At 37.9% G+C, this 24,421-nt stretch overlaps 1 protein-coding gene across 4 annotated transcripts in view; it reads right to left on the bottom strand.

Annotated features, from left to right (window-relative positions):
• Positions 1–2,518: 2,518 nt before the first annotated feature.
• NAP1L1 (nucleosome assembly protein 1 like 1) overlaps positions 2,519–24,421 on the bottom strand; it is a 32,025-nt gene continuing 10,122 nt past the window's right edge. For 2 of the 4 annotated variants that reach the window (XM_054214786.1, XM_054214778.1), the window contains exons 2-15: positions 20,076–20,110; positions 19,297–19,385; positions 16,123–16,225; positions 12,808–12,949; positions 12,291–12,371; positions 11,916–12,044; positions 11,354–11,425; positions 10,564–10,703; positions 7,312–7,457; positions 7,212–7,231; positions 6,466–6,588; positions 5,453–5,485; positions 5,017–5,071; positions 2,519–3,251 (exon numbers count right to left, since the gene is read on the bottom strand). In XM_054214786.1, coding sequence (XP_054070761.1) covers positions 3,115–3,251; positions 5,017–5,071; positions 5,453–5,485; positions 6,466–6,588; positions 7,212–7,231; positions 7,312–7,457; positions 10,564–10,703; positions 11,354–11,425; positions 11,916–12,044; positions 12,291–12,371; positions 12,808–12,949; positions 16,123–16,225; positions 19,297–19,385; positions 20,076–20,092 — 1,287 coding nt within the window. In that variant the 5' untranslated portion in view covers positions 20,093–20,110 and the 3' untranslated portion in view covers positions 2,519–3,114. Of the gene's footprint in view, positions 3,255–5,016; positions 5,072–5,452; positions 5,486–6,465; positions 6,589–7,211; positions 7,232–7,311; positions 7,458–10,563; positions 10,704–11,353; positions 11,426–11,915; positions 12,045–12,290; positions 12,372–12,807; positions 12,950–16,122; positions 16,226–19,296; positions 19,386–20,075; positions 20,111–24,421 lie in introns of those variants that run through there. The other 2 variants (XM_054214793.1, XM_054214769.1) reach the window with 2 other exon arrangements.

The following is a 24,421-nucleotide window of genomic DNA, read 5'->3' as shown; positions in this document are numbered from 1 at the left end:
TACGAAGAAGCATCCCTCTCCATCAAGCATAAGCTCTGAGCGCCCTTCCCTCTCATCCAAAGTCTCAGTTAATTCTCCTACCTCTTTCCTCACCAACCCCCATTTTTCCCTAAGATATGTCTCTCCAATACAGCAATGAAAACTGGACAGAAGACATCACTTATACAGATTTAAATTTTGGTGCAGTACTGCAACAACTGACCAAGAAATCTTACTTCAGTAACACATTTTCCTAGCCTGAACTTGGTAACAACAAGGAAACTCTTTTCCTCAAATACTAAATGAACAGTTATCTCTACAGCTGGTATAAATCCATGAGAAGTGAAAAGAATGAGTCACAATACTCCATCAATGTTGAAAGTTTAACGTTCCTGCTACATACTGCCTTTCAGAATTGCTAAACAAGAGTGTCATTGATGACAAAACTATGTTAAGCACCAAAACAGTTTTTATTTAACTGATGCCATAAGAACTGGCACCTCAATTTGTATGATTATATCCTTCCTTTTGCTGCAGTCTGGAAGCCACAAGAACTGTCGATTTAGAACTAGCAAGTCAATCTAGAGAGAAGCTTACCAAAATCCGCCGACAGAGATGGATTCATGGCTGTGGATCTTGCAGGCTGCAGGTTAGCTTTGACATCTACCAACTCCCCTTTTCAAATATTGTATCCCATTGTATGATATATGAAGATATTAATGAGAAAGCAATCAAAACACAAGCCAAATTTCTTGAGAACAGTGACTTCTGAAATTCAGTGCTTTCTCTTTTTAAGATGCAGATGCCAGATGCTGTTAGTAAAAATGGGCTAGATCTAAGTAAGGACTTCAGAGACTTCTCATGTCCAAAAGTATGCCCCAAAGCCCTGTATTAATGACTGCTCAAGCTCAGAACATACCATCAGTTTGGTCTCCACATGCCCTGAAGTTTAAACTTAACCCTAGCAGACATTCAGAGCAGACACCGAGCTAAAACCAAACACCTAGCAGGGTCAGTGCCTCAAATGATAAGCATATTCTGTCAGAATTTATATCACAAGAACACAACCACATCTACTTAAGCACACAGCTAACAGTGAGTGTGATGTTAACCTTTCATTACCGTATTTTTCTATGCATTACCTAAAAAACACCTCTAAGAACACAGCTTCAACAGTACTGTTTTATATACAGCTATAGATAACCAGAATTCCTTCTCCCAAATCCATAAATATCTGAAGAGAAGAAAGATGAAAGCCTAACAGGGATTCTGAAACAGTAAGCCTTTAAGCCTTCAAGGAATAAAAAAACCAAACTAAAAGCAGTTTAGTCAGAGCACACTAGATCTTCATCCTCTTGGAGGGGGTGGGGGGGCAGCTGAAGATTCAGAAGGGAACTTGGGATAAGCTTCATTCTGTATTACTTACCCTCCAGGCAAAAGACATGCTAGAGGAACTCTTCCATCAGCCCCATCCTCACATGGCTGTTGTCCCCTGCTTGCCCTGCTCTTTTCAAACTTTTAACCCTTTATGGCTAACAGTATATCAGTGGCAAGAAAAAAAAAACTAGTGCAGAAATAGGAAAAGAGTAACTAGTGCATGGCTAGGCTGGACACTTCTTTCCAACCCTATGAGGACCTTCCCCTCCCTCAAAAAAGTTGTCTCGTTACTTGCTTAGATCAGAACTTCTATAGTTACATGAAGCACAAGACTGCAGAGATTACAGTAGCATCTTACTGACTGGATGTCCTGGTTTGAGGTAGAACAAAACCAATTTTCTTTCCAGTAATTTGAGTTTTCAGGTAAGTCTCTTCTAACTGACTGTACTCTCAGAAATTAATTCAAATGTAAGACATCAGTTCACAGTCTCTTCAAGCATTCAAATCCACATCTCAAGAACACCTCCACTGCTAGGCTAGAGGCAAGGTTAGTATGAGAAAGAGCTTCTATCCCACATGTATTGACTGACAATGAACATCTAACATGGACAAAGTATGAACCAGAAGTGCAAACAGAAGCGCAGTGAACAGAATATTAGGTGAAGAGGGAGGAATTACTTGGGATTTGTTTCCTTCTCTGTAGATACTTCAGTGAGTACAAACTCGAAAACAGCTAAGTGTTCTAGCACTCCCTTAGGCTGCAGGGCAGATTTTGTCCAGGACAACCTAACAACAGACTGGAAATCCAAAGCACCTTTCTTGGCACCAGATTTCATACCAGTAACCAATGCCTTAGAGATGGCTACAGCAATACCGAAGTCCTTTATCTGATCTAGCCCCACTTCTAAAAACTTGCCTTCTCCAAAATGGCAGTGTTGACCAGTCACTGAAACACCTAGCTCAGATTCACAAGTATCACACTGCAAGCGGAAAGTATGGATCAAACTTTCCAAACTACTGTGTTTGTTTTTAAAATGTTATGTAATTTACTTTTCAGTAGCTCTCAACTTTTGTTTCTAGTAAAAAGTGAGCTGCAGCATGAAAAATATGCCTTACCAGTTTACACATGCAGATACACACATCATAATAAAACAAGACTAGCTTCTGAAAATACTAGGTTTTATTCACACCCCAGTGGTAAACAATAACCTTAATATGATGACTAGGTTTCTTTTGTAGATCACTATGTCACATAAAATACAAAACCCATAGCATAAACAAGCTGACAGTTATGAATGTTTAATGTGGTCTCGTTGGAAATTAAACAAGTTATACTAGTCTTCTCAAGTAGTCAAATTCAAAACGCATCATCATCATCATCTCCTAGTTAGTACAAGTCACTGCCATTTCTATAACAAAGTAATGAAGGCACAGCTAGTGCAAGCAGACTTAAACCCGTTCAGACTACTGGGCTGAAAAATACTTTGGTTGGTTCTTCAGGAGAGAGTTTTCTCTAAACAAATATTGGTCTCAGTTAACAGTTCTGATAATCTTCACAGCTGCAGTCTAATAGCTACATGACAAAGACTTCACAAGAACCAAACTATGTAGCAATGAATTAACATTCATGCTTTAGGGGATTTACTGCATTCTACATATTGGCAGAAAATTATACTGTTAAAATGCTAGGTAGATTGAACCTACATTTTAAACTGGTTCTTATGTGTTTGATCTCTTTTTTTTTTTTTAACAAATTGGTTACTTAATTCTACCAAGATACAAAACATAAGGCTGTAAGTAACTAATAGTTGTGTTTAGGCTATTACAGTGCAGGTAATCCTCAAGGCCACATACACACTGCTTCACTGCTGCTTGCATTCTGCCGGGTTTTGATCCTTCTGTTGAGAAAAAAGGAAATATCAGTTTAGAGATATCTGTGTTTTAGAAGAGCTACTACTATTGCTAAGCATAGTCTCTCAAGTTCCAGTATTCAGATTCTTCTTTCATCTTTTCCCTTAAACTAATTGCCTAGTATTAGTACCACCACTGTCTTTGGATGTGGCAACATCCACAATGCAATTGCATTGGCTTTGTTAGGGATATGATCCAGAACAAAAATCTGTACAGAACTAGCATGGTGGGATACTCTGAAAGACACCAAAACTGGAAAAAGGAGGAGTGTCACGCATAGCAACAAACAATCTGGCTCAGAAGCACCATCCAATCTGGCTCAGAAGCACCATCTGGGCCTTTTACACAGTTTGAGGCAAAAGAAACTTTCTGTGGTCAGTAACAAGGGCACATCCTTGCTCCAGATGCCACTGCAGAGCAGTGCAATGAAACACCAAATCATGGTGTGTTCTTAACACTCTAGAAACATCTTTTGCAATGAATTCCAATTTATTCTCTTATATTGAAGCAGACAACCAATAATATCTCATAGTAACATAGGAATTTAAGGAAAAGGCTTTTGGGGGCCAGAATTCAGTTGCAAGTTTTACTCCATTACCTTGGTCTGGATAGCTGTTCTAGGACCACAGTGCTTTAAGAAACTCATCTGGCTTTAAGCCTGTGATCAGCTTACAACTATTTACTCTTGTGTCAGACTACAGTACCACTAGTGTCTCTAGCCCTTTGGCAGTTCTGAAACTGAGTATACAGTCTTGTCCTTTCTCAGTTCTGTTCAGCCTAGAAGAGCAATCTGAAGTGGTGGAAATAAGTCCATCTTGCAGCTGTTTCATTTTTGATGCCAAAGCTTTCTTGAATAGGAAGCAATTTGAATACACTATAGCAGATGAAACATCACCAACAGGTTGTACATTTTGATTAGCAGTTCTATACCCTACACCTTTCTAGGTACGATGTAATTCTTCATGTAATTCTTTCAATGGTACTCCAATTGTAGCTCAAGCCATTCCTACTGCAAAATACACTGCCTCCTCATTTGAGATTGCAAACACATTTTGCAGCAGACATTTTCAGCTCATACAGGCTTCATTTTCATGACTGCAACTTTCACCTACCACCATCAGATACTTTCATGTGGCCAACTGTGCCTTTCCCTCACCCAGGAAAAAGCTACAAATTGAGTGACTGAGAATAATTTTTCCAGCAAACTGAGTCTGGCTAGTCATTTGCCCTTCCCATGGAATAAGAAAGCTGCCAGTTGCTCTTGGTTGTTCACATTTTAGTACTTGGCTGTAGATGCATTCCTGAACCTTGACTTCCACTACCTCAAGCAATAAAAGAGTTGCTATTATCTACCCTGAAAATGCCTCAGTTTTATACCCCGCTGTGTTACAAGTTGTACTCAGCTTGCAACAAGTTCCCAAAAACTGAACCTGGATTATGGAGTTTTCGTCATGTCCTTACAACCGTTATAGAACATTTTCATCATTAGCAGCGCAAGTTTATAGAAACCCAAGCCTGACTAATTCCAGTGCTCGAAGCCAAAAGTCACTTTTACAAAATGATTTTTGGAGAAAGAACTCTAAAATAGTTGCTCTACCAATATCAGTCTGTCAGAACTGGAACTGAAACAACCTCAGCCATACGAACGACTGATCAAATACTTAAACTAAAAATCAAGATTTAACCTTCATAAAATTTGAAGTGTGTGTATACGCATAGGCAAACTCCAAACATCCCAAACCACGACACTTACTTTTGGGTCATACTCGGGATCATTTTCTTCATCTGCTTCTTCTTCCCCCTCCTGAAAGAAAACACTTGTTTATATTTTCTCTAAGCTTATCCACATTCGGCTTCCTGAGCCATTTTCAAAATTAAGATTAAATTCTACTCATAAATACCACTTTAAGTTATGCATATTGTATTAGTTTACCTTCCACAAAGCATACCATCTTTTGACATCAGTTGCAGCTTAATTTGTACAACACATTAGGGTTGTCTTTGTTTTGTTTTTTGGGTTTTTTTTTAAATATTCACCCTAGATCCACAAAACATGTTGAATCTTCTATTCATAAATAATACTTAAACTTAGTGTCCAGAGTATTCAAAAACTAAAGGAACTCTGATTCCAAGTAACAAACTACAAAAGAGAAATCACTTAAATCAAAGCCATCTGTCAACTTACCTCATCATCTGCCTCTTCACCTTCTTCATCATACTAGGAAAGAAAATAAATGGTTTCGATAGTGTCAGAAAAGCAGTCATAAATGGCTTGAGTACAACTCAAGTAGATGCTAGAGACCACACTGGATTGTGCTCTAAGAGAGCTTCCTATACCTGACATTTAAAAATGCTTTATGCATCAGCATGAAGTTCAATGTCTTAAGCTACGCTCTGGCACAGAAAACTGTCTACCTTAAGTTCCTTATGTGCAACACTGGAAGAGCTTATTAAGGGTGTGATAACATTTCTGGCCAGCAGGATGTCTCAAAGCCTAAGGCAATCTGTACAGCCAGTCACTTCACTCTTCCACTTCCCTGAGCCAAGGCTTTGGACCAAGGGCTACCATTTTACATTCTAAAAAATTAATTTTAAGGCAGGACTTATCTTAGTCAAATCAAACCGTGAAACTGTCCTTGTTTGTGCAGAGGCAGGGGAGAGATAGTGTTTTATCCATAAAAAGTTCCGGGGTGTTGTAGTTTGTTTTTCAAGCTTAGCTCCTTTAAAGCACTTAATTCAAGCTTTTTGCAGAGCTTGCTTTGAGTATTTTGAATGCGCTTATCTATCATTTTTTAAGAAGAGTGCCCTCTTGATTGAGCTCAAATCTCAAGGAACTTGGCACCCCAGTATCACTGTAAGCACAAAGAAGAGTCTGAAGAGCTAGACAGACTAATTTGTTCTCTGGCAGCATATTATAGCATGCCACCCCAGGAATGCCTTATACACAAAATTCAACTTAGACATTCTCTAAATGTTCAGCTTTTACCATTACTTTTGCCACAAAACTCTGAAGTCACTACTTCAAAGATGTATTACCTTTGTGCTGCTCTTTACTGAACACTCAGGATGCTCAGTTGAAACTAACGTTGCTACATCCCATTCTAAGGATACCAACATTATAAAAGTCAGAAATTACCCAAAGACTTTAAGCAACATTATTTCAAAGATTTTAGCATTTTGAAAGAACATTATACTTACATCGTCATCATCATCTTCAATAGCTTCTCCTGTGAAGTACAATACTGATCGGGGGACTATACGTTCACGCAAGAAATGACCTATTTCGAAGTCTGCAGCAAGGATTGCCTCAGCATCATCATCCTGCATAAAACAACATCATTGCCTAAACCAAAAGCTGATAACTACCTCTTACACAAAACCACAAGTTGCATAGTTTTTGATGTGGTCAGATTTATACAAATCCCACGTACTGACTTTTTTTGGTTCAGGACTTGGTTTTTAGAATTGGAACTATGGAGTCAAGTTTTACACTTGAAACAGCCTACCTGCATTATGCAGTGGGGGGCTACTTCTTCAGTAAGCTTAATTACACAAAATACTGGAGTTTAAGTTTTATTCTTCCCTACCTCCAACTTGCTTTTGTTTTAAGTAGAAAAACTGTTTAATACTTCCCATAGACTCTCAGTTCATAGGCACAACACCTTTAAGAAGTAAACACTAGCCAGGTGAGCTTATGTAATTAAAAATTTTACAAGCTACTTTGATTTCTTCCTTGGATTCTACCATCCAACTCAAAAATACTCCTTCTAATAAAGAAAATGCAAACACATACTATTCATCACAAGTATTCTCAGTTAAATACAGAAACAGTTAAAGCTGAAGCTGTTTAACAAACTCCCAATTCCAACAGTTTGTGTATAACAGCATGAACTCTTCTACTGGTGTTTCCCCTCCATCCCCTTATTTTAAATAAGCCAACTTACCAGGTCTCCACTTTCAGGAACTGTAGAAAAAAGAAGAAACAAGTGAGTGAGGTACATACCACATTTAAAATTAATGCAGACAAACTAATGTTAAGTTTACCTTCAGGAGGACTAAAAAAGTTGAAGAAAGAGTCATTGGAAATAGTTTTTGTCACTGTTCTAACTGTTCCACGACCCTTATGTTTCTGCTTCTTCTTAATGGTTTTCAAAGTAACATTCTTTCCTTTTTTCCAGTCTATTTGGCAACTGGAGAGGAAAGAAAAAAAAACAAAAAACAAACCAGCTGCAGCTTAATACCATTCCCCTTGTTACAGGTACCTACTATCACAAATGCAAGGGATACAGTGAATATAAAATATTAAGGTAGTATTTATTCACTGCTATTTTTTTCATTAGTTTAAACTTTTGAGATCAAAAGTAACAGGTTCGTTTTAGGATTGAAGTTTTTTCGTCCAGAAGTTTCTCCTTCCCCACTCAGTCTCTGAAATACTAATTTTCATCTGCTACCAAGTTCTACCTAGTTTCCTATCAAAAGAATGGTCTCTATCCATTATAAAGTAATGTCATATTTGGTCACACTAGTATATGCCAAGGTTTACCACACCTATCATTGTAATCAATAATCCCTTAAAATAATGCATCAGGCAGGCATGTAGTTTGTGGTTGGTTTTTGGATGTTTGTGAGTTTGTTGCAGTTTGGGGTTGGGGGTTTTTTAACCCTATCCTGCTAAATCATAATCACAGGCTTGTCTGACACTCACACAGAATTCTGGGAGCATGTAAATGAAGGCAGCACACCAGTAAGACCATCCACATGCACAGAAGTTTCTGATTAGATTCCTTTAAAGACTCAAAGAAAGGAGATGAGTTGTTTCAGGATAAGTTAAAAGACAAAACAATCATTTTCACAGAAGCAGAGAATCATCTTATAGCAACCTCTGCCAGGATTTACGCTTTTCAAAACCAGTCTAAACTACAGAAGACAAAACAGTTTGATCAAAGCTACTCAAGCACTTAAGACTAAATCTTACAGGACATTCACAGAAATACGTTACATTAAGTGACTGGAAAATAAAGGTAATTGAAAGTCAGTATCATAACTGCACAGTAATCTATGGGTAAACCCAACCCTGGTTATGCAGTGATAGGCTCTAAATTAGTTATCATCACTCAGAAGAGCAGTCAGAACATTAGAGACATTAACACGAAAGCAACTGAACAGGTCATGATGCACAGAACCCTGATGTACTCGTAGGGCTAATTATGTACAACTCAGGTTTCTTTCGTCCTTCTGTTCACAAGAAGAGGGACGTGTACAGAATAAAGAGATTATTTAGTCTGAAGAATAACAACTAATTTAAAACAAAAGACATCAGAGAAAGTAGTGTGACAGATCTTTAAAATCATGAGGAACCTAGAGTTAATAGCAGATGACTGTTCTCCATTTGTCAAATAGATCAACTGAAGACACTGAGGCAAACATTCAATAGTTATAAAACAAACTGGACAACCAAAATATAGAAAGTAAAACTGTATCAGACTTCCCAAAATGCTGCATGTCACAAATACAAAAGGATTAAAATAAGTGATTAAACAAGTTTTGAAAAAAGCTCTCAAGGCATACAAAAAGATAACACCATACATCTTCCAATTCAGCTTTAGTGATCGCAGAACAGTAGTTTTAGATAAATAATGATGAGGGGTTTTTTTATTTATGTGCATATACTGTAGATATACTATATATACTTTTAAGGACATTTTCCATAGAGGGCAGGAGCTCTCAATCACCATGTGTAAAAGTCAGGAAAGGAAGGCAAAAGACCTGCTGGACAAACTAAAGGGCAAGAAGGAAATGCACAGGCAGTGGAAGCAGGGACAGGTATCCTGGGAAGATTATAGAGGCATTGCCCATTTGTATAGGGATGGGGTCAGGAAGGCTGAGACACAGCTGGAGCTGAACTTGGCAAGGGACACAAAGAATAATAAGAAAGGCTTCTATAGGCATGTCAATCAGAAAAGACAGGTCAAAAAAGTATACCCCACAGTGAACACAACTCGTAACAACAGATGAGAAGGCTGAGTTACTCAACAACTTTTTTGCCTCAGTCTTCACTGGCATCCTCTCTAAATTGAAGAGATAGGGATTTGATGGGTGGACTGTTCAGTGGATGAGGAACTGGTTGGATGGTCGCATCCAGAGGGTAGTGGTCAATGGCTCAATGTCCAGATGGAGATCTGTGACAAGTGGTGTTCCTCAGGGGTCTGTACTGGGACCAGTACTGTTTAGTATCTTCATCAATGACAGACAGTGGGATCTAGTATACCTGCCCTCAGCAAGTTTGCAGCTGACACCAGCTGAGTGGGGTGATTGACACACCTGAGGCAAAGGATGCTATTCAGAGGGATCTGGACAAACTCAAGAAGTGGGCCCATGTGAACCTCATGAGGTTCAACAACAAGGCCAAGTGCAAGGTCCTGCACATGAGTCAGGGCAACACCCAGTATCAATACAAGCTAAAAACGAAGGGATTGAGAGCAGCCCTCCCAAGAAGGACTTGGGGGTACCAGGGGATGAAAATCTGGACATGAGCCAGCAATGTGTGCTCGCAGCCCAGAAAACCAGCCATATACCAGGCTGCATCAAAAGAAATGTGGCCAGCAGGTCAAGGGAGGCAATTCTGCCCCTCTACTCCACTCTGGTGAGATCACACTTGGAGTACTGCATCCAGCTTTGGGGGCTGGAACAGGACCAGAGGAGGGCCACAAAAATGATCAGAGGGATGAAACACGTCTCCTATGAAGGACAGCTGAGAGAGTTAGAGTTGTTCAGCCTGGAGAAAAGGTGGCTCCGGCAAGACTTTATTGCAGCCTTTTAATACTTAAAGTGGGCTGATAATAAAGACGGGGGCATAAGGATAGGGGATATAAGGAAAAAATTTTTTACGATGAGGGATGGTGAGACACAGGAACAGGCTGCCTACAGAGGCTGTAGATGCCCCATCCCTGGAAACATTCAAGGTCAGGTTGGATGGGGCTCTGAGCCCCATCTAGTGGAATGGGCTCTGAGCCCCAACCTTATCTAGTGGAAGATGCCCCTGTTTATTGCAGGGGGGTTGGACTAGATGATCTTTGAAGGTCCCTTCCAGCCTAAACCATTCTGTGATAAAATATATACTTTTATATATTATATTTAAGTTACTGAAATACACTAAAAAACTCAAGTCAGACTGTTTACAAGATATTAGGTAGCAGTACCTCTACCAGCATCTTTCCAAGATGCTGTAAGTCTACAGTTGGATAATGCTAAAGAAGAAACTGTTACGTTGCCTTAAAATTATTTATTAGCACTTACCCTGTACAACCCATGATTTCCGGTCCATCAAAGGAGAAGGGATCAGAATCATCTGGCTCCGACCTCATTCTATACGTCTTTGTCAACACTTCATTTGTGAAGTAGTCATTTGGTTCAAAATGAAATTCTAAGGTGTAACTCTTAAAAGGAATTGCAAAGAGACAACTTTAGCAATTTAGCAACACATGCCTTTAAGTACCTAAAATCCAAACCCAAAAATATACATGCAACAGAACATATCCACCTCTACCAATATGGAAATGGTGCATATACATAACTTATTCTGGAATTTGCAGGCCCAAGTTGTACAATAAATCTTCAAATGTTTTCATTCACTATGTTGATCTTCTGCTTATTACTTAATATATTGCTTGCAGTAATGACACAAGATGTCCCAGTGTACAGCTTTCTTGGTGCTAACATACAGAGATAACTTCTAAATTTAAAATATTAAAACTTAGCAAGCTATCTTGTTTCTGACAAGGAAATTATATTCAATTATAATAGTTATACCAAATGTACCCAAAGGTATCAAAATTTAAAGATGAAACTTAGTCATCAGATATTAAGGCCAAGTTATTAACTCATCAGAATTTGAAGGTTAAGTAAGCAAAAATTCATTCATATGATACTGCAAGACTAGTACTAGTCCTTGTACTGTTTTTCAGAAGACAAGAAACAGCTGCATATTTCTCATGATTGCCACAAGACAATTAACAATCACCAACCACACTACTAATAGACAAATAGAAGTCTTAAGATAACACAAAAGTAATCTTGTTTAACTAACCATAGGCTGTCCAACTTCTGAAAACTTCACTTTTATATCCTTTAAGTGTTTCAGGATAGGTTCATCATGTTCCTGTAAAGAAAACAGTTTATTCAATTTTAAGACCCTGCAGAGGTAAAAAGCCCCATTTAGAATGAGCTTTACATAGACAAGAACCTTGTTACAGGGCCTTGTTACTGAAACATTTTCATGAACATGACCAGCAGATGGCAACAACGGCTGTACAGGGTTTCCACTGCATACACATAGGTATACAACCTAAACTCATGCAAACACCAAGTACGGGTTTTAGCAGTATCTAATACACAGCTCATACACACACTCCTATAAGCACAGAAAGTGAACTTATTTTACCTTAGTAATACAACAAATAATGCAGTAAGAAGTACTTCAGAGTGCTTTGTGCTCTCAGTTGAATAAAGTACCAGAGATGACATCCAAGTCCTTGTTCCATTTTTGCTCTCCAACAGACACAGCAAGTAGTGTACCATTCTACTCCTTTCTTAAAGACAATTGGATTAAGTACTAATGCAACTTTAAACAAGCCTGTACCACCACCTACCTGAACCATATCACTGAGCAAGTCCACATTCTTGAATACTGTCAGCCAAAACTCAGGAATTCCTTTAGGGTCTTCTTTTTCTTCATCTTTTTTTTCCTCTTCAAGCTTGGCTTTCTCTTTCATTTCCTCCTTGATAGAATAAAAATGTTAGTTTTTCTTAATTTTAAAGGAGTGACCCACAAGGTTCATTAACAGCTTTATGTTGATACCAGTACAGACTGAATTTCATCTGCAGGCTTTAAGCAATCATTAAGAATTATTATAAGCAAGTAATCATTATGCACACAATTTTTTTTTTTAAACTTTAGTTACTGTATTGAATCTTGTTTCATGCTAAAACTTGAGATATTGATGAGAATTGATTAAGATACTCACTGAAATTCCTTCTTCAACATCTGCTTTCCATTCACATTCCTCCTCTGTGGGTTCATAAATTGCATTGATGATTTCACTTCGCTGGAAGATCAAATTGAGAATATTTTCACATTTCATAGTCATTACAACCAGCAATGCCCTAACCAATAAATTCCTAATTCTAAAGTTACGCAACTAGTAATACATTAACTATTTACCAAAACCTTTTCTTACGGCCCTAGAAGGCAACTTATCAGTTACTAGCTTTTCCAAAAAGGTTACCATACCATCTGACATCTGCTCAATTAGCAAGATGAGGCCTGGTATGTTGAAGTGATTTTGGTAACCATGGAACAGACTGAACCTTTCTCCCCCCTAATCTTAGTTGATATTCACATGGACAGTAAAATGGTGTCAATTGAATTGAATGTGCACATAGGAGACCAAAATAATTCAGAACATGCATAAACTTTCAGTTTATATTCCCTTGTGTTTTAGCTAAAGCTTTTAAGTACAAATCAGGTTAGCATTAAAATACCTTGTCAAATAAGGGCTGATAGAGAGCAGCATACTTTCTTTCCAGCTCATGAACTTCCTCATAGAATTTTGCTTCTATCTGTGCACACTGAACTTGAAGGTTCTTGAGAGCATTCACACGTCTTTTAACAACTTTAGGCAAGCTGAAAAATTCAGTGACAGAACTGTTACTAACACTGCATTCTAAGCACATATTGACCCCTCCCTTAAGCAGTCCCCTTGCAAGTTAACCAACTTGCATCAAAACCGATTTTACACTCTATTTTAAGCTTTAGAAAGCTGTACAAATCAAAACTATGGCCCACTGTACCATGCAGATTGAAACCATTAGCAGAGGCTCTTAAACTGAGGCTTAACTCAGTTAGAACCAGATCTGAGTCAATCATGAGACAAACTTGTGCAATAAAACTTCATACTATAAACAAGTTTTACACTATCAATGAGTATCATAGTAAATTCATACAACTGAGCACAATTAAGAAAGGCCATATCACTAATTGGCTTGGTTTTAGGAAAGTTCAAGACAATCGAGTTATTCTTCACAAAGTTAATCTTCAAAATTCACGTTTTTGTTTCACTGAGGAAAGCAGCTGGTACTACTGTCTTCTACTACATCGACTGTCACTCCCAAAGCGAGCCAGAACTGTTTTGCTAGATGAGCCACTGTATGATACATATGTAAAAGGAAAGCTATTAATGCAATCTTCATTATAAATACCTGTCAGCTACCACTCTTTAATGAGTTTCACTTTAGTAAAATATGCTAACACAGACTTAACTGTTAGGACAGAAAGTAATCTATATCAAGGCTACTCGTGAGATTCATGGGGTAGATTGCTGACAGCCTCCATTGCCTTGTGAGGTGGGCCAAACCCCAGCATTTAGCTACAGAAGATTACTATGTTAGATTCCCATATTTATTTTATTTAAGCCGTTGTGCCACATTATTTAGAACACAGTAATAAACACCTGCTCTTAATTGTTAGGAACAGCTCCAGGTTAAAGGGAGTAAGCAAGAATACATTAGCTTAATTAAACACTGAAGGTTGATATTAGTTACTGAAGCTATCTTGCCTCTATCAGGTAGAACAAGCACATGTTCCAACATCCCCGCTCACTTTAAAATGCAGAACCTTTCTCCCAGACAGTTTTATGCTCAACATGAATATACTATTTCTGGTAACTAAGATAATATGCGTATGACCATTAAATCAAGATTTCTCTTAACATTCCAATATATCTGCTACATAACCTACCAAACACACTTAAATTTAGTCACGTGTGCTCACAAAGGGTCAATAACATTCTTGTTACTCTGACATTTTTCCCGAAGTTAGTCAAGTTAATCATTTGCTGCAATTTTATCTTCAAGTACAATATCAGAACTAACAGCAACTTAAGTACCAAGTTCAGTTAGTTCAAGAAAAAAGTGTTAAGGAAGAAAATTAATATGACTGCACAAATTAAGTCATACAACAGTCACCCACTTAATGCCACATACACATACGAAGACTAAAAGTACTGGTCCTAGCAATAGCATATAAAGCACCAAGAAATTTCAAAGAGGTAGTGCCACACATGCAGCATGTCCAAGTAAAGATTTTAACCCCTTTATTAGAGAATCTAGAATCTTTTGCATGTGTCAAAGCTACATTTCATTACAGTCCATGCCAACTAGCTCAAATTTCACAATTTTTACATCACTACCTTTATAAACTCTGTACTTTAAAAAAAAGAAAGGTAGTTTCATGACAGAGAAAGCTCTTACAAATTAAATCCAAAACGGAGAAGCAGACCAAGAAATCTGAACTGGACGCACAAGAACAACAGTGACAAGTAAAACCTGCTGCTCTAAATATGAGCCATTAGCAAATGTTATGATTACATAAGAATACAACCTCCTGTGAGTAGCTGAAGGAAATTCTATTCTATGAAAGTAATTTTCATTAAAATAATTGTGGCCAGGCACAGGTGACAAGTTAAGTTATTGGATAGCTGCCAAGCAATTAGCAGATTCTAAGGCTGAGCAGATAGATGTTTTCCTGGAACTTGTTTAGTTTCCTACCAGCTTATGCATCTAGTTCCTTGACAGCCCTCATAACAGGCTTTTAGGATCCCTGATTCCTTATAGCTTCCGTGCCACCTCAGTGTCTAGACTCTGTAGATAAATAAGCTTAAAATAATACTTGGGAAGACATGTAAGAGGCACCTGTAAAGCATGGTTAAGTCAGCATGCATATGTTAAGAAAGTGCAGACTCAAGTTACACACGTTTTCCAGTTATTTTTGTATTGCAAGTTAGGTATGTGTTTGGTACATTGGCAAAGTTACAATGCTTTTGTGATAGAGAATGCACTACAGTACTTGGAATTGATGAAGAAATGGTACAGTATCTTAGAGAGCAGCTGACTAGAAGAATGCCATGTAAATCAATGTTACCACTTTTGTTCACTTCTTAGATCAAGGACCTGAAAGATTAGTAGAGGTTAAGTAGCATCTGTTGAAAAACAGAAGAAAAAAATTTGGTATAGAAAGCCTGTAGTGTACAGTATCTCGAAGAGAAAGAACTTGGGTACACTTTGACTCCATGCTCTTTCTTAAGCCAGTATTTATCAGGGAAGCCGGTTAGTTAAATGGGCTTTTCTCCCATGCTATCATCTATAACAGGAAAAATGGTGCGAGTAGGAGTGGCAGCAGCAGCGCCTGTTACTCAGTAGCTGCCCCAGTTCAAGTCAATAGTAATGTAGGATCTTATCACAGCAGGACAGTTGTATGTGTTACAATTCTTGTGGATGTGGTGAAATGTTCGTACACAATCAGAAAATAAGAGCCAGAAAATTCTGTTAATGCAGATCAAGTAAATTTTAGCAAAAGACTGTTGCAATTTTTGATACATAAGGAGATCACGTGAAGTACTGATACAACATTCCTAATTTTATTACCTCCTAATTACACTCAAACCAAAAAATGACTATATTAGAGACACTAGGTCTTCAAGTATTTGTCCATACTTACCATAACTCATGATTAAGTCAAAGCTACAAAAGCCATTCCAAGCAGCAGGAAAGCATCTTTTAAAAGTATGCCTTACTGTAACTGCAGGCGACAGGGTCAGTCACTGTAAATATTTTAGTATTCTTTTCTCCATAAAAGCCTAAATAAAAACTCTTCAATACTGAGATGCACTACAGACTGTATTAGTCTTCCTGCTATCTGGGCAGCACAGTGGCTTATGACTATTAATGCTACAAACAATACTGTTCAGAAACCAAAAGACACATTTATACCACTCTGGTCATACTGAGCAAATACTGTACCTTTCTATATATCCTGTAGATGTTCCTACCAGGCCATCAAGTCTCTCCTGAAGCGCTGCAAGAATCTGAGGATTTTGCATCATCTGCACAGTCAGCTGCCGAGCTAAATTTAAAAAGACAATTATGTAAGTGCAAAGTGCATCTTTTGGACTAATCTTGAAAAGTTACTTAAATACTACAAAAGAGCAGTAAGTTAACTATATACACACTTGTAAAAAGAAACATAGGCAAAGAAGTGTTTCCAACACCTCTCCATTTTGGAAGCACATATCAAATCCATCCTATTCTGAATATGGAAACAGCACCTGGATTAAAGTGGCCACTGTTCAGCAAGCTAAGTTTTTGTTAAAAGGGAAGGTTTTGTAGGATGTCCCTAAAAGCACTAGTTTTGCCTTAACTGCTTTTATTTTGAATTCATTAAGGAAATGCAAGGTAGAAGAATTTGCCCTTTTACTTTAAAAAGGGAATAAAAACTGGATTTGGGATTTTCATTCCCTTTTAGGTAAATGGAAAGAAACACGACAGTTTCAGACTTGCATTTAAAAACCACTTTACAAATTTATGTTTACCTTTTTCTCCTGCAAAAGAATAAATTATTCATTAGAACAGTCTGACACATTATTGAACACAGAGTACCAGTACTAGGACCTTGAAGTCTATCATCCACATCAGCTTTAGAAAGTACTTTGTGCAAATGGGAAACCCGTTTCAAACTACAAGGCAGAAGTACATTTAAAAAATACACAAATTCCTAGCCTAAGTGTTCTCATTATCCACATTAACATCAACCCTTTTATTTCTGCTCAAATTCTGCGCCTCAACCTGCAGAAATTAATGTCACAACTTCATGGTTTTTAATAAGAATTTATGATCAGTTTTTATCATGCTGTTTTGCCTTCTTCCCCCTACCCTCAACATCTACAGAGAGGCAAACAAGTACTTTGCATTCTTTATAAGAAACTAGCTTTATATAGGATTTTTCTGACACCTTCAAATTGAAGTGAAGCTTTTGAATCCTTCATGGTACACAAAGCTTCAATTTCTATGCCGTTCACTGCAGTAACCACATGTGAATATTCTCTTCCACTTTTATGTCTGTCATGATTTAACCCCAGCCAGCAACTAGGACCACACAGCTGCTTGCTCACCACCCCCACCCCCTCCCTGCAGTGGGGTAGGGAGAAGAGGGAGAAAGGAGGGGGAAAGGGAAAAAAAAAACCTCACAGGTTGAGATAACAACGGTTTAATAGAACAGTAAATGAAGAGGAAAATAACAATAATAACATACAAGAATAAAGTGATACAACACAAGTTGCTCTCACCACCCAAGGACTGATTGACCAGCCCACCCCAATCAGTGATAACAGATTCCTGCTCCCCAGCCAACCCCTTTTATATACTGAGCATGACATCTATGGTATGGAATATTCCTTTGGCCAGCCTGTTCTGTCTATGCTCCCCTCTCAGCTTCTACAGGAAGCTGAAAAAGTCCTTGACTAATGTAAACATTACTCAGCAACAACTAAAACAATATATGTTACCAACATTATTCTCATACTAAATCCAAAACATAGCAGCTACTAGAAAGGAAATTAACTCTATTCCAGCTGAAACCAGGACAACACCCTAGCACTGAAATTACATTCTGAAAAGGTATGCCTCAAGCAACATTGTTGTTTCTCCATACTGATTGCAATCAGTTTATATTTTAGCAGTAGAAGTTGCAATTACTTCTTAAAGGTACTATCTCACATTAGCCAACACTATGCCTCTTGTCAAAGTATCTAGTTTTCTCTGACCTTACTATTCATTAGTCTTTCCTATACCATTTGAAAAACCTACCCAATTATGCCATTTGAGTATGTCGCCAGTTATTCTTTAATATCAAATTGTACACATTGTATGCCAATGCCAACAGCCACATCCCCTTAAACTGAAATCCAACCACATATTCTGTTTCGCAAGTTCTTGGATCCATGAACATTATTTCTTCAAAGGTTTTCCCTAAAAGCATGAGTGCTTTTAGGAGTGTCCACAGAAGGACCTGTGACATATTTAAAAATGGAATTATCTAGATTTTAAAAAGGCAAAACAGTAAAACCTACAGAAAAATTCTGCATGAAAAAATGCTAGAAAACTAGACAAAAAAGAATTACAGATGCAAAAGAACTGCTTAACACTGTGTCACATTTCCCTACTACTGAAACACTGTTCTGATTTATAACAGCCAATCTCCCTCCAAGACTCCTATACTATAATTTCCTGTCAGATCCTCATCTACAATAGCTAAAAGTACCCATTATTCATCTATAGATTTCCTTTGGGACACCTGACTACTTATCATTTAATTATTGTATGCTGTTCTTCATCTGACTGTGTGTTCCCCAGAATTTTGCAATCCAGTTTTGAAAACACTTTTTTCAATAGATATAGCAAAGCCTCTAACATCACCTTGAGCAAAATTATCCTATTTTTCTTTAGTGTTATTATTCTGTTCAAGCAATCAACATGATGTGGCACCAGGAGCAGCCCAAACCATTTTATTGGCAGAGATTATTAGTTATTTCTCTTTTGGCTACTTGCTCTTCAGATTCTATCTGCGCCCCCAGTCTTCAACTACAAAGCATGAGTAAGACTGTTCAGCATGGACAAAAGTATTCTGATACACGTTAAGTTTGGTTTTTGTTGAGGGGAAAAAAGAAGGATTTAATGATTTTGAGTGTGGTAACACTAAGCATGATTTTTGTTCTGTTCACAATCAAACAACTCAGCAGCAAATTACTAAGCAGCTGATCAAAAAATAAGAGACACCCATATATGCACCTGATTTTTTTTCTACCCAAAGCTTCACAGTTTAAAAGCTTTTAACTGTTGTTAGTTTTGAAAGAATCTAGTCACGTATCCACAATAATCCTTTCTTTTCCAATTATACATCCTTACAGGTATCCAACGCTGCCTGAGCTGGCACTAATCATGACTAAAATGAATGACTGTAGATAACTAAAAATCACACAAGTGGAAAAAAAGAAGTCCTCGCCTCAGAATTTAAATACAGTTGTGCATCAGTAGTTATGTTTTACCATTTCCTATTATTTGAAGCAGTAAAATCCTTTTAACACATTAATTAGAAAGCACGTATGCATCTGCTTAAGAAACCCTTCTTTTCAACATTACCTTTGCTATTGGCATCTTCACCAGTTTCTTCTTCTTCTACTTCTTCAACATCTTCCATATCCTGTTGATCAAGTTCGGACTGTTCTTTGCTGTTAGGAATATTCAATAACAGGATCAAGAAGTTAATTTTATAAAATACTATAATGAGCTTAAAGAGCTCAAGTTAGAGATTGTGTAGGTGAAGCGAACTGTTATGTCAGTTTTGATCTATGACAAACTTAATAGCCAAATAAAGCCAAATTTGTCTTCCTAGATTCAAGTTTCACATCTGAGAATCTCAGAACAGTTTAAAGAATTAGCAGCTTCCCAGAATTTTGAAGATTCCTTTTTACAAAAGAATTCCTTCAGCTCCTGTTCATATCAACAAGTCAAAGCCTCCTTCTACTCTACATATTCTCTTTGTTAAGATGTGCAGGCCTTGAGAACTGACAGTAGGTTCACCTAAACTGTATTTTGAATGACACAAGATATAAGCATTCCAAGTACAGAAAAAACTACATACAGCGATACAATAGTAAATGGGCAGTACTATCATTTTTTCCCCTCCAGAATTCCAATTAACACAGTAAGTTGACTGCTGCCTTGTGCCAGTTTTAGATTTACTTACAATTAAGAATCCAAACGCATTTGGCATAAGTAACTCAAGCTTTTCTCCCACATGCTATAAACCTCACATCTTGCCACAGTGCCAAGATCACTACCTAGACCCTGTCATTACAAATACCTGGAGACCACAACCTTCTGAAGTACAGCACAGTTCACAGAGCCTCAGTACTTACTTGTCTATGTCTGCCATTCTCCTAGATTTCAAACCCTGGAAGAAAAACAAAAATAAACATAAGAACAGCAGCATTAGACTTCACTTACAAGGTCTACAGACAAGTGCCATAATACTAAAAAGGAAAGAAACACAAATGATGTCAGCTTTAAGAAACAGGATAAATGCATATTATTGTCTGAATATAGTGGCAGATCTCCCATGCACTTTTTGAGTTCTCATTCTAAAGCATACAGAAATACTGAAAAAAATTTCATCTGGTTTAGAAGCAATAGACCTAGGTTAGATCTAGTGCTAGGTTAACAGTTGACTTGATGATCTTAACAGCTTTCTCCAACCTAAATGATTCTACGATCTACTCACGTAAATTTAAGTACCAGCAAAATGCCATGTTGCATTTTGTAGGACAGGACTGTACTGATATCACAGATTGAAAACTAGTCCTGTCTAAGTAAAAAATTGAAATATAACCTGAGAAAAACTGAAGCAGAAAGGGTGCTAGAACCCCTTTGGTAACTGTTTACAAATTTCCAGCATGTAGCTGCAGACAGAGGATACTTATATCAGCTTCTTTTAAAATACTAAAGATGCCTTTTTGTGGATTTAACTTTTAATCCCAACTTTACAAACCCAATCCACGTAGTCCCTCAGAATACCCAGAGAACCGCAATACTTTTAAAAAATTGATGCCTGATGCCAAGCTCTTTAATGTGACTAATTTCCATGTTCTAAATTATCAGAATTTTCTTAAGTATCTCAGTATCATGACAAACACATTCTAGACACAGTAACTATAAACATTTGATGTTGAGACTACTGCAAATCTTGCATACCATGAAGCACCTATGTTCTCAAAAGTTTTACAAGATGAATAACACTTTCCACCAGCAAGATAGTACTTAGGAGTCCAGTCTCCAAAAAAGATGTTTCGGGTAGCTTGAAGTCATACAAAATCCTATGCACAAGAAAACACTGTCCCATCACTGCCATCTTAGGTCCAATGGTTCAGGAGACATCAAGTACCAAGAATAATCCACTGGCGCAGGAAGCATGGAAACCACTGCTTTGGAATCCCCATTTTGGCTGCTGTCCAGTAAGATAAATAAATTAAAATCTCTTTCTGAAAAGTTCAGCTTCTCACGTGTTCCAATGAGAATTTTAGTCAAAGTGTTGGAGGTGTGTGTTCCAGAGAAAATAAAAATTGCATTCGATCTGTCCAAAGTGTGTAACACAAGAGCACAATGTCAGTAAATCAGGACATTAACAGTCAATATGAAGACACGTTTTAGAACTGAACTTCAGAAGTTAACACCTACATTCTATGTAGATATAAACAAAATATACTGTCTGGTGTCATAGTTACTTCCCAACAATTACATGGGAAGGAAGTACCTGACGTCCTCATTTAGGACCACAACTTTACAGTGCCAATAAAGTCTTTAGAAAACTGCACATCATCAAAAGGGTTTAATTCCCTAATACGCAGAAAAACTAGAGAAACAACTACTTGCCAATCTATTTCAGAAAAATAATACAGTATTTTCTATCAAATAGAATGGCAGCACTACTGTAAATCAGAGGACATCTAACAATTCAGTAAGAAATTGAGGAGTTCCACTAACATTTTTGACTCATTTTGAAGTTCAGGTCATATTTGCCTGTCTTTTGACTTAAGGTTTACACATGGATGCAAGCTGCCTATATAACAATTCCAAGGAGTGTCCTTTGGATACCATTCTCAAAAGACAGCATGGACTGAAGACCTATAGAAACTGAAATCATATTACAGTTACAACTCTCATTTAGAGGTCTCTGTATTTCTTGAGCAACATAGCAATTAGCATTATTTCTGATTTGCAAAAGACTTTATCCATGCAAAATATACAACTTTTTCCTTACACATTTCCTCTTAACTTGTTTTTCATGCAGGATGCTTTTCAATAAGACTGGTAGTATTAGTGTGCAGAAGAACACAAGACGCACAGTTCACCTGCCTTTCACACATTTCTATGTAAATGTGACAGAGTGATCACACTCACAAACTATTATTGCTCCTTGTAGAGACCAACATTTCCTCTCTCCATTCTCCCCAGCAAATACAGCTTCACTTTCCGTAAAACTAGAGGCTGTTCTTTCACACGACCAGTGACAACACAACCCCTGTAGTCTCACCAGGCCAGTGGGCTAGATGAAACAGCAGCTGAAATACCTTAGATACACATTTACAGAAAGAGATCAACTTCTACTGTTCATTTACACATTTTTTTTCTAAATGAGGACATGGGATTGGCTATGATCAAGTCATGCCTGAAAACTTTCAGAAGCATCCATCCCATCTTCAACTATGGCTATCAGCAGATGCCTAAGAAAGAAAAGCAATAACATGGTAAGAATCTCTCCAGAAACTCTTCCAGCTTTCAATCACATTTGGAAAAAAACACACTGGATCAAGATGTGCAGGTATTTGACAACCCCACAATAATTTTTATTTCATAAACTAGTCCTCATCTTCCCTGAAATGATGCAGGTAAGCTGATGTTATCATTCACGTACCAAAGCACTAAAATCCTGTTTCTGAGTTGCAACATTCAGCTCAGAGATCCCAACCAAGCCAGATTTTTCTACACTGGGCAATACTGTGGCACAGGAAATTTTCAACAGCAGTCTCTGTGTTCTTGAATTCCTCAGTGGGCCCTTGTTTTCACCATTCTGAACAGCTACCTGTCATCAGCAACATTCATCCTTTCACTGTTCACCCCTTTTTCCAACATCACTCGTGACTATGCTGAAGGCATTCATCTCATTGCAGAACCCTGTGGAAGTCCAGTATCTGCCCCTCTCTTCTCATTGCAAAATGCAGTTACTCATCCTCTGCCTCCCGGCTTTTAAACAATCCATGCAAGCACTGTATGTTTTCCAACTATGGCCCAGTTTATTCAGACTTTGGATAACTTTCTTCAAAGATTTTTTGGAAATGAAAATAGACTGTATCAAGTAGCTGTCAACTTCAGAGCCTCCCTCCAGTGTGTTCTTATCTGCCTCATCCCATTTTTCCAACTCTCATTGCATCAGTCTTTTTCATGTCTCATCCTTTAATCTTCCCTCCACTTTTTACACAACTTAATACCAGAACATTTGCAGTTGGAACAGTTCTGCAAACTGAGGAGATCCTACTGTTTGTCATGACACTGTCATCTGCGAGCTCTAGACAACATTTCTTGCGTGACAAGGCTTCAAGGCACTACGCCAACAGAACTACATTGGTAGTCATTTAGACTAATCTGTGCAACCCACTAGCATGGGTATAGAGTTGCCTCACATTTACTTTATTGTCATTTACTTAAACAACCATAAGCTTCTCCACAAACACAGTTCTACCAGCAAAAAAAAAAAAAAAAAACCAACTGTAGAGGCAGAAAAGCACTGAGGAAATGTATTCCTTAAGAGCAAATAGCCTCCGCTATTTTTGCACAATGCCTAATACAAGGGCCCAGCCTAGTACCCAGAGCTTTGGATACAACATGTACCACAGTCAGTAATACTAAAATACATTGCTGCAGTATTTATTTTGCAGTATCTCCCCAAAACTAAACCTTTGGATAGATTACTTTTATCACTCAGCTTTCCACCAGAAAGACACAGCTGTCATTTCTGATTTGTTTCATAGGTGCATTTAGGATTGCGAACAGCAACTGTATCTTGGCATGTGTGCAGCAAGAGGCATTCACTATTTGAATTAGTCCCTGGAAGATACCAGTTCACCAGTTGTCAGTGCAGGATTACAAGAAACCTGTCTACAGCTATAGCTGGTGTGTTACTTCAAGCCTCAGTGTCTAGGTGATTGCTCTGGGCTGGAATACTACTTCGAACCTAGGCCTCCTGACAGCAAGAAAAGGCTTATATGAGTGCCAATAAAGGCTAACCTCCTCCCCTGTTCAAAAGCCAGCAGGCAAATAACCTCCTTATTTGTAAAATATTTTATTTCCCTGTTATTTAAACTGGCTACAGCCAGTAGCACTGCATTATGGTCAAAGACAGAGGTGCCCAGAGGCTTCAATTACAATGTTTTGCTGCTCACTGTAAAAATAAGGAGAGGAAAAGAAATAGTTATCTTATCTTTGCAGGACTTGAAGGCAACGCATAGGAAGTTCATGCTACAAAAAGAAAGCAAAAGCACAGAAAAGCAAGCTACGGTACAAGTTTTCCAAAGGCTAAAGTTCAAAACCTCTTTCATACAGGTAGTTTCAGCTGTCTGCAATCACAAGGAATATGTTCTTTTTCAAAATGAAAAGGTTAGGAGACTGCTAATCCATCACAAACTTAGCCATAGTTTTGAGCACATCCTGC

The sequence above is a fragment of the Rissa tridactyla genome, chromosome 1 (assembly GCF_028500815.1).
Source record: "Rissa tridactyla isolate bRisTri1 chromosome 1, bRisTri1.patW.cur.20221130, whole genome shotgun sequence".
NCBI lineage: Eukaryota > Metazoa > Chordata > Aves > Charadriiformes > Laridae > Rissa > Rissa tridactyla.
The sequence above is the reverse complement of the archived record's forward strand: the minus strand, read 5'-3'. Positions and strand labels throughout refer to the sequence as shown.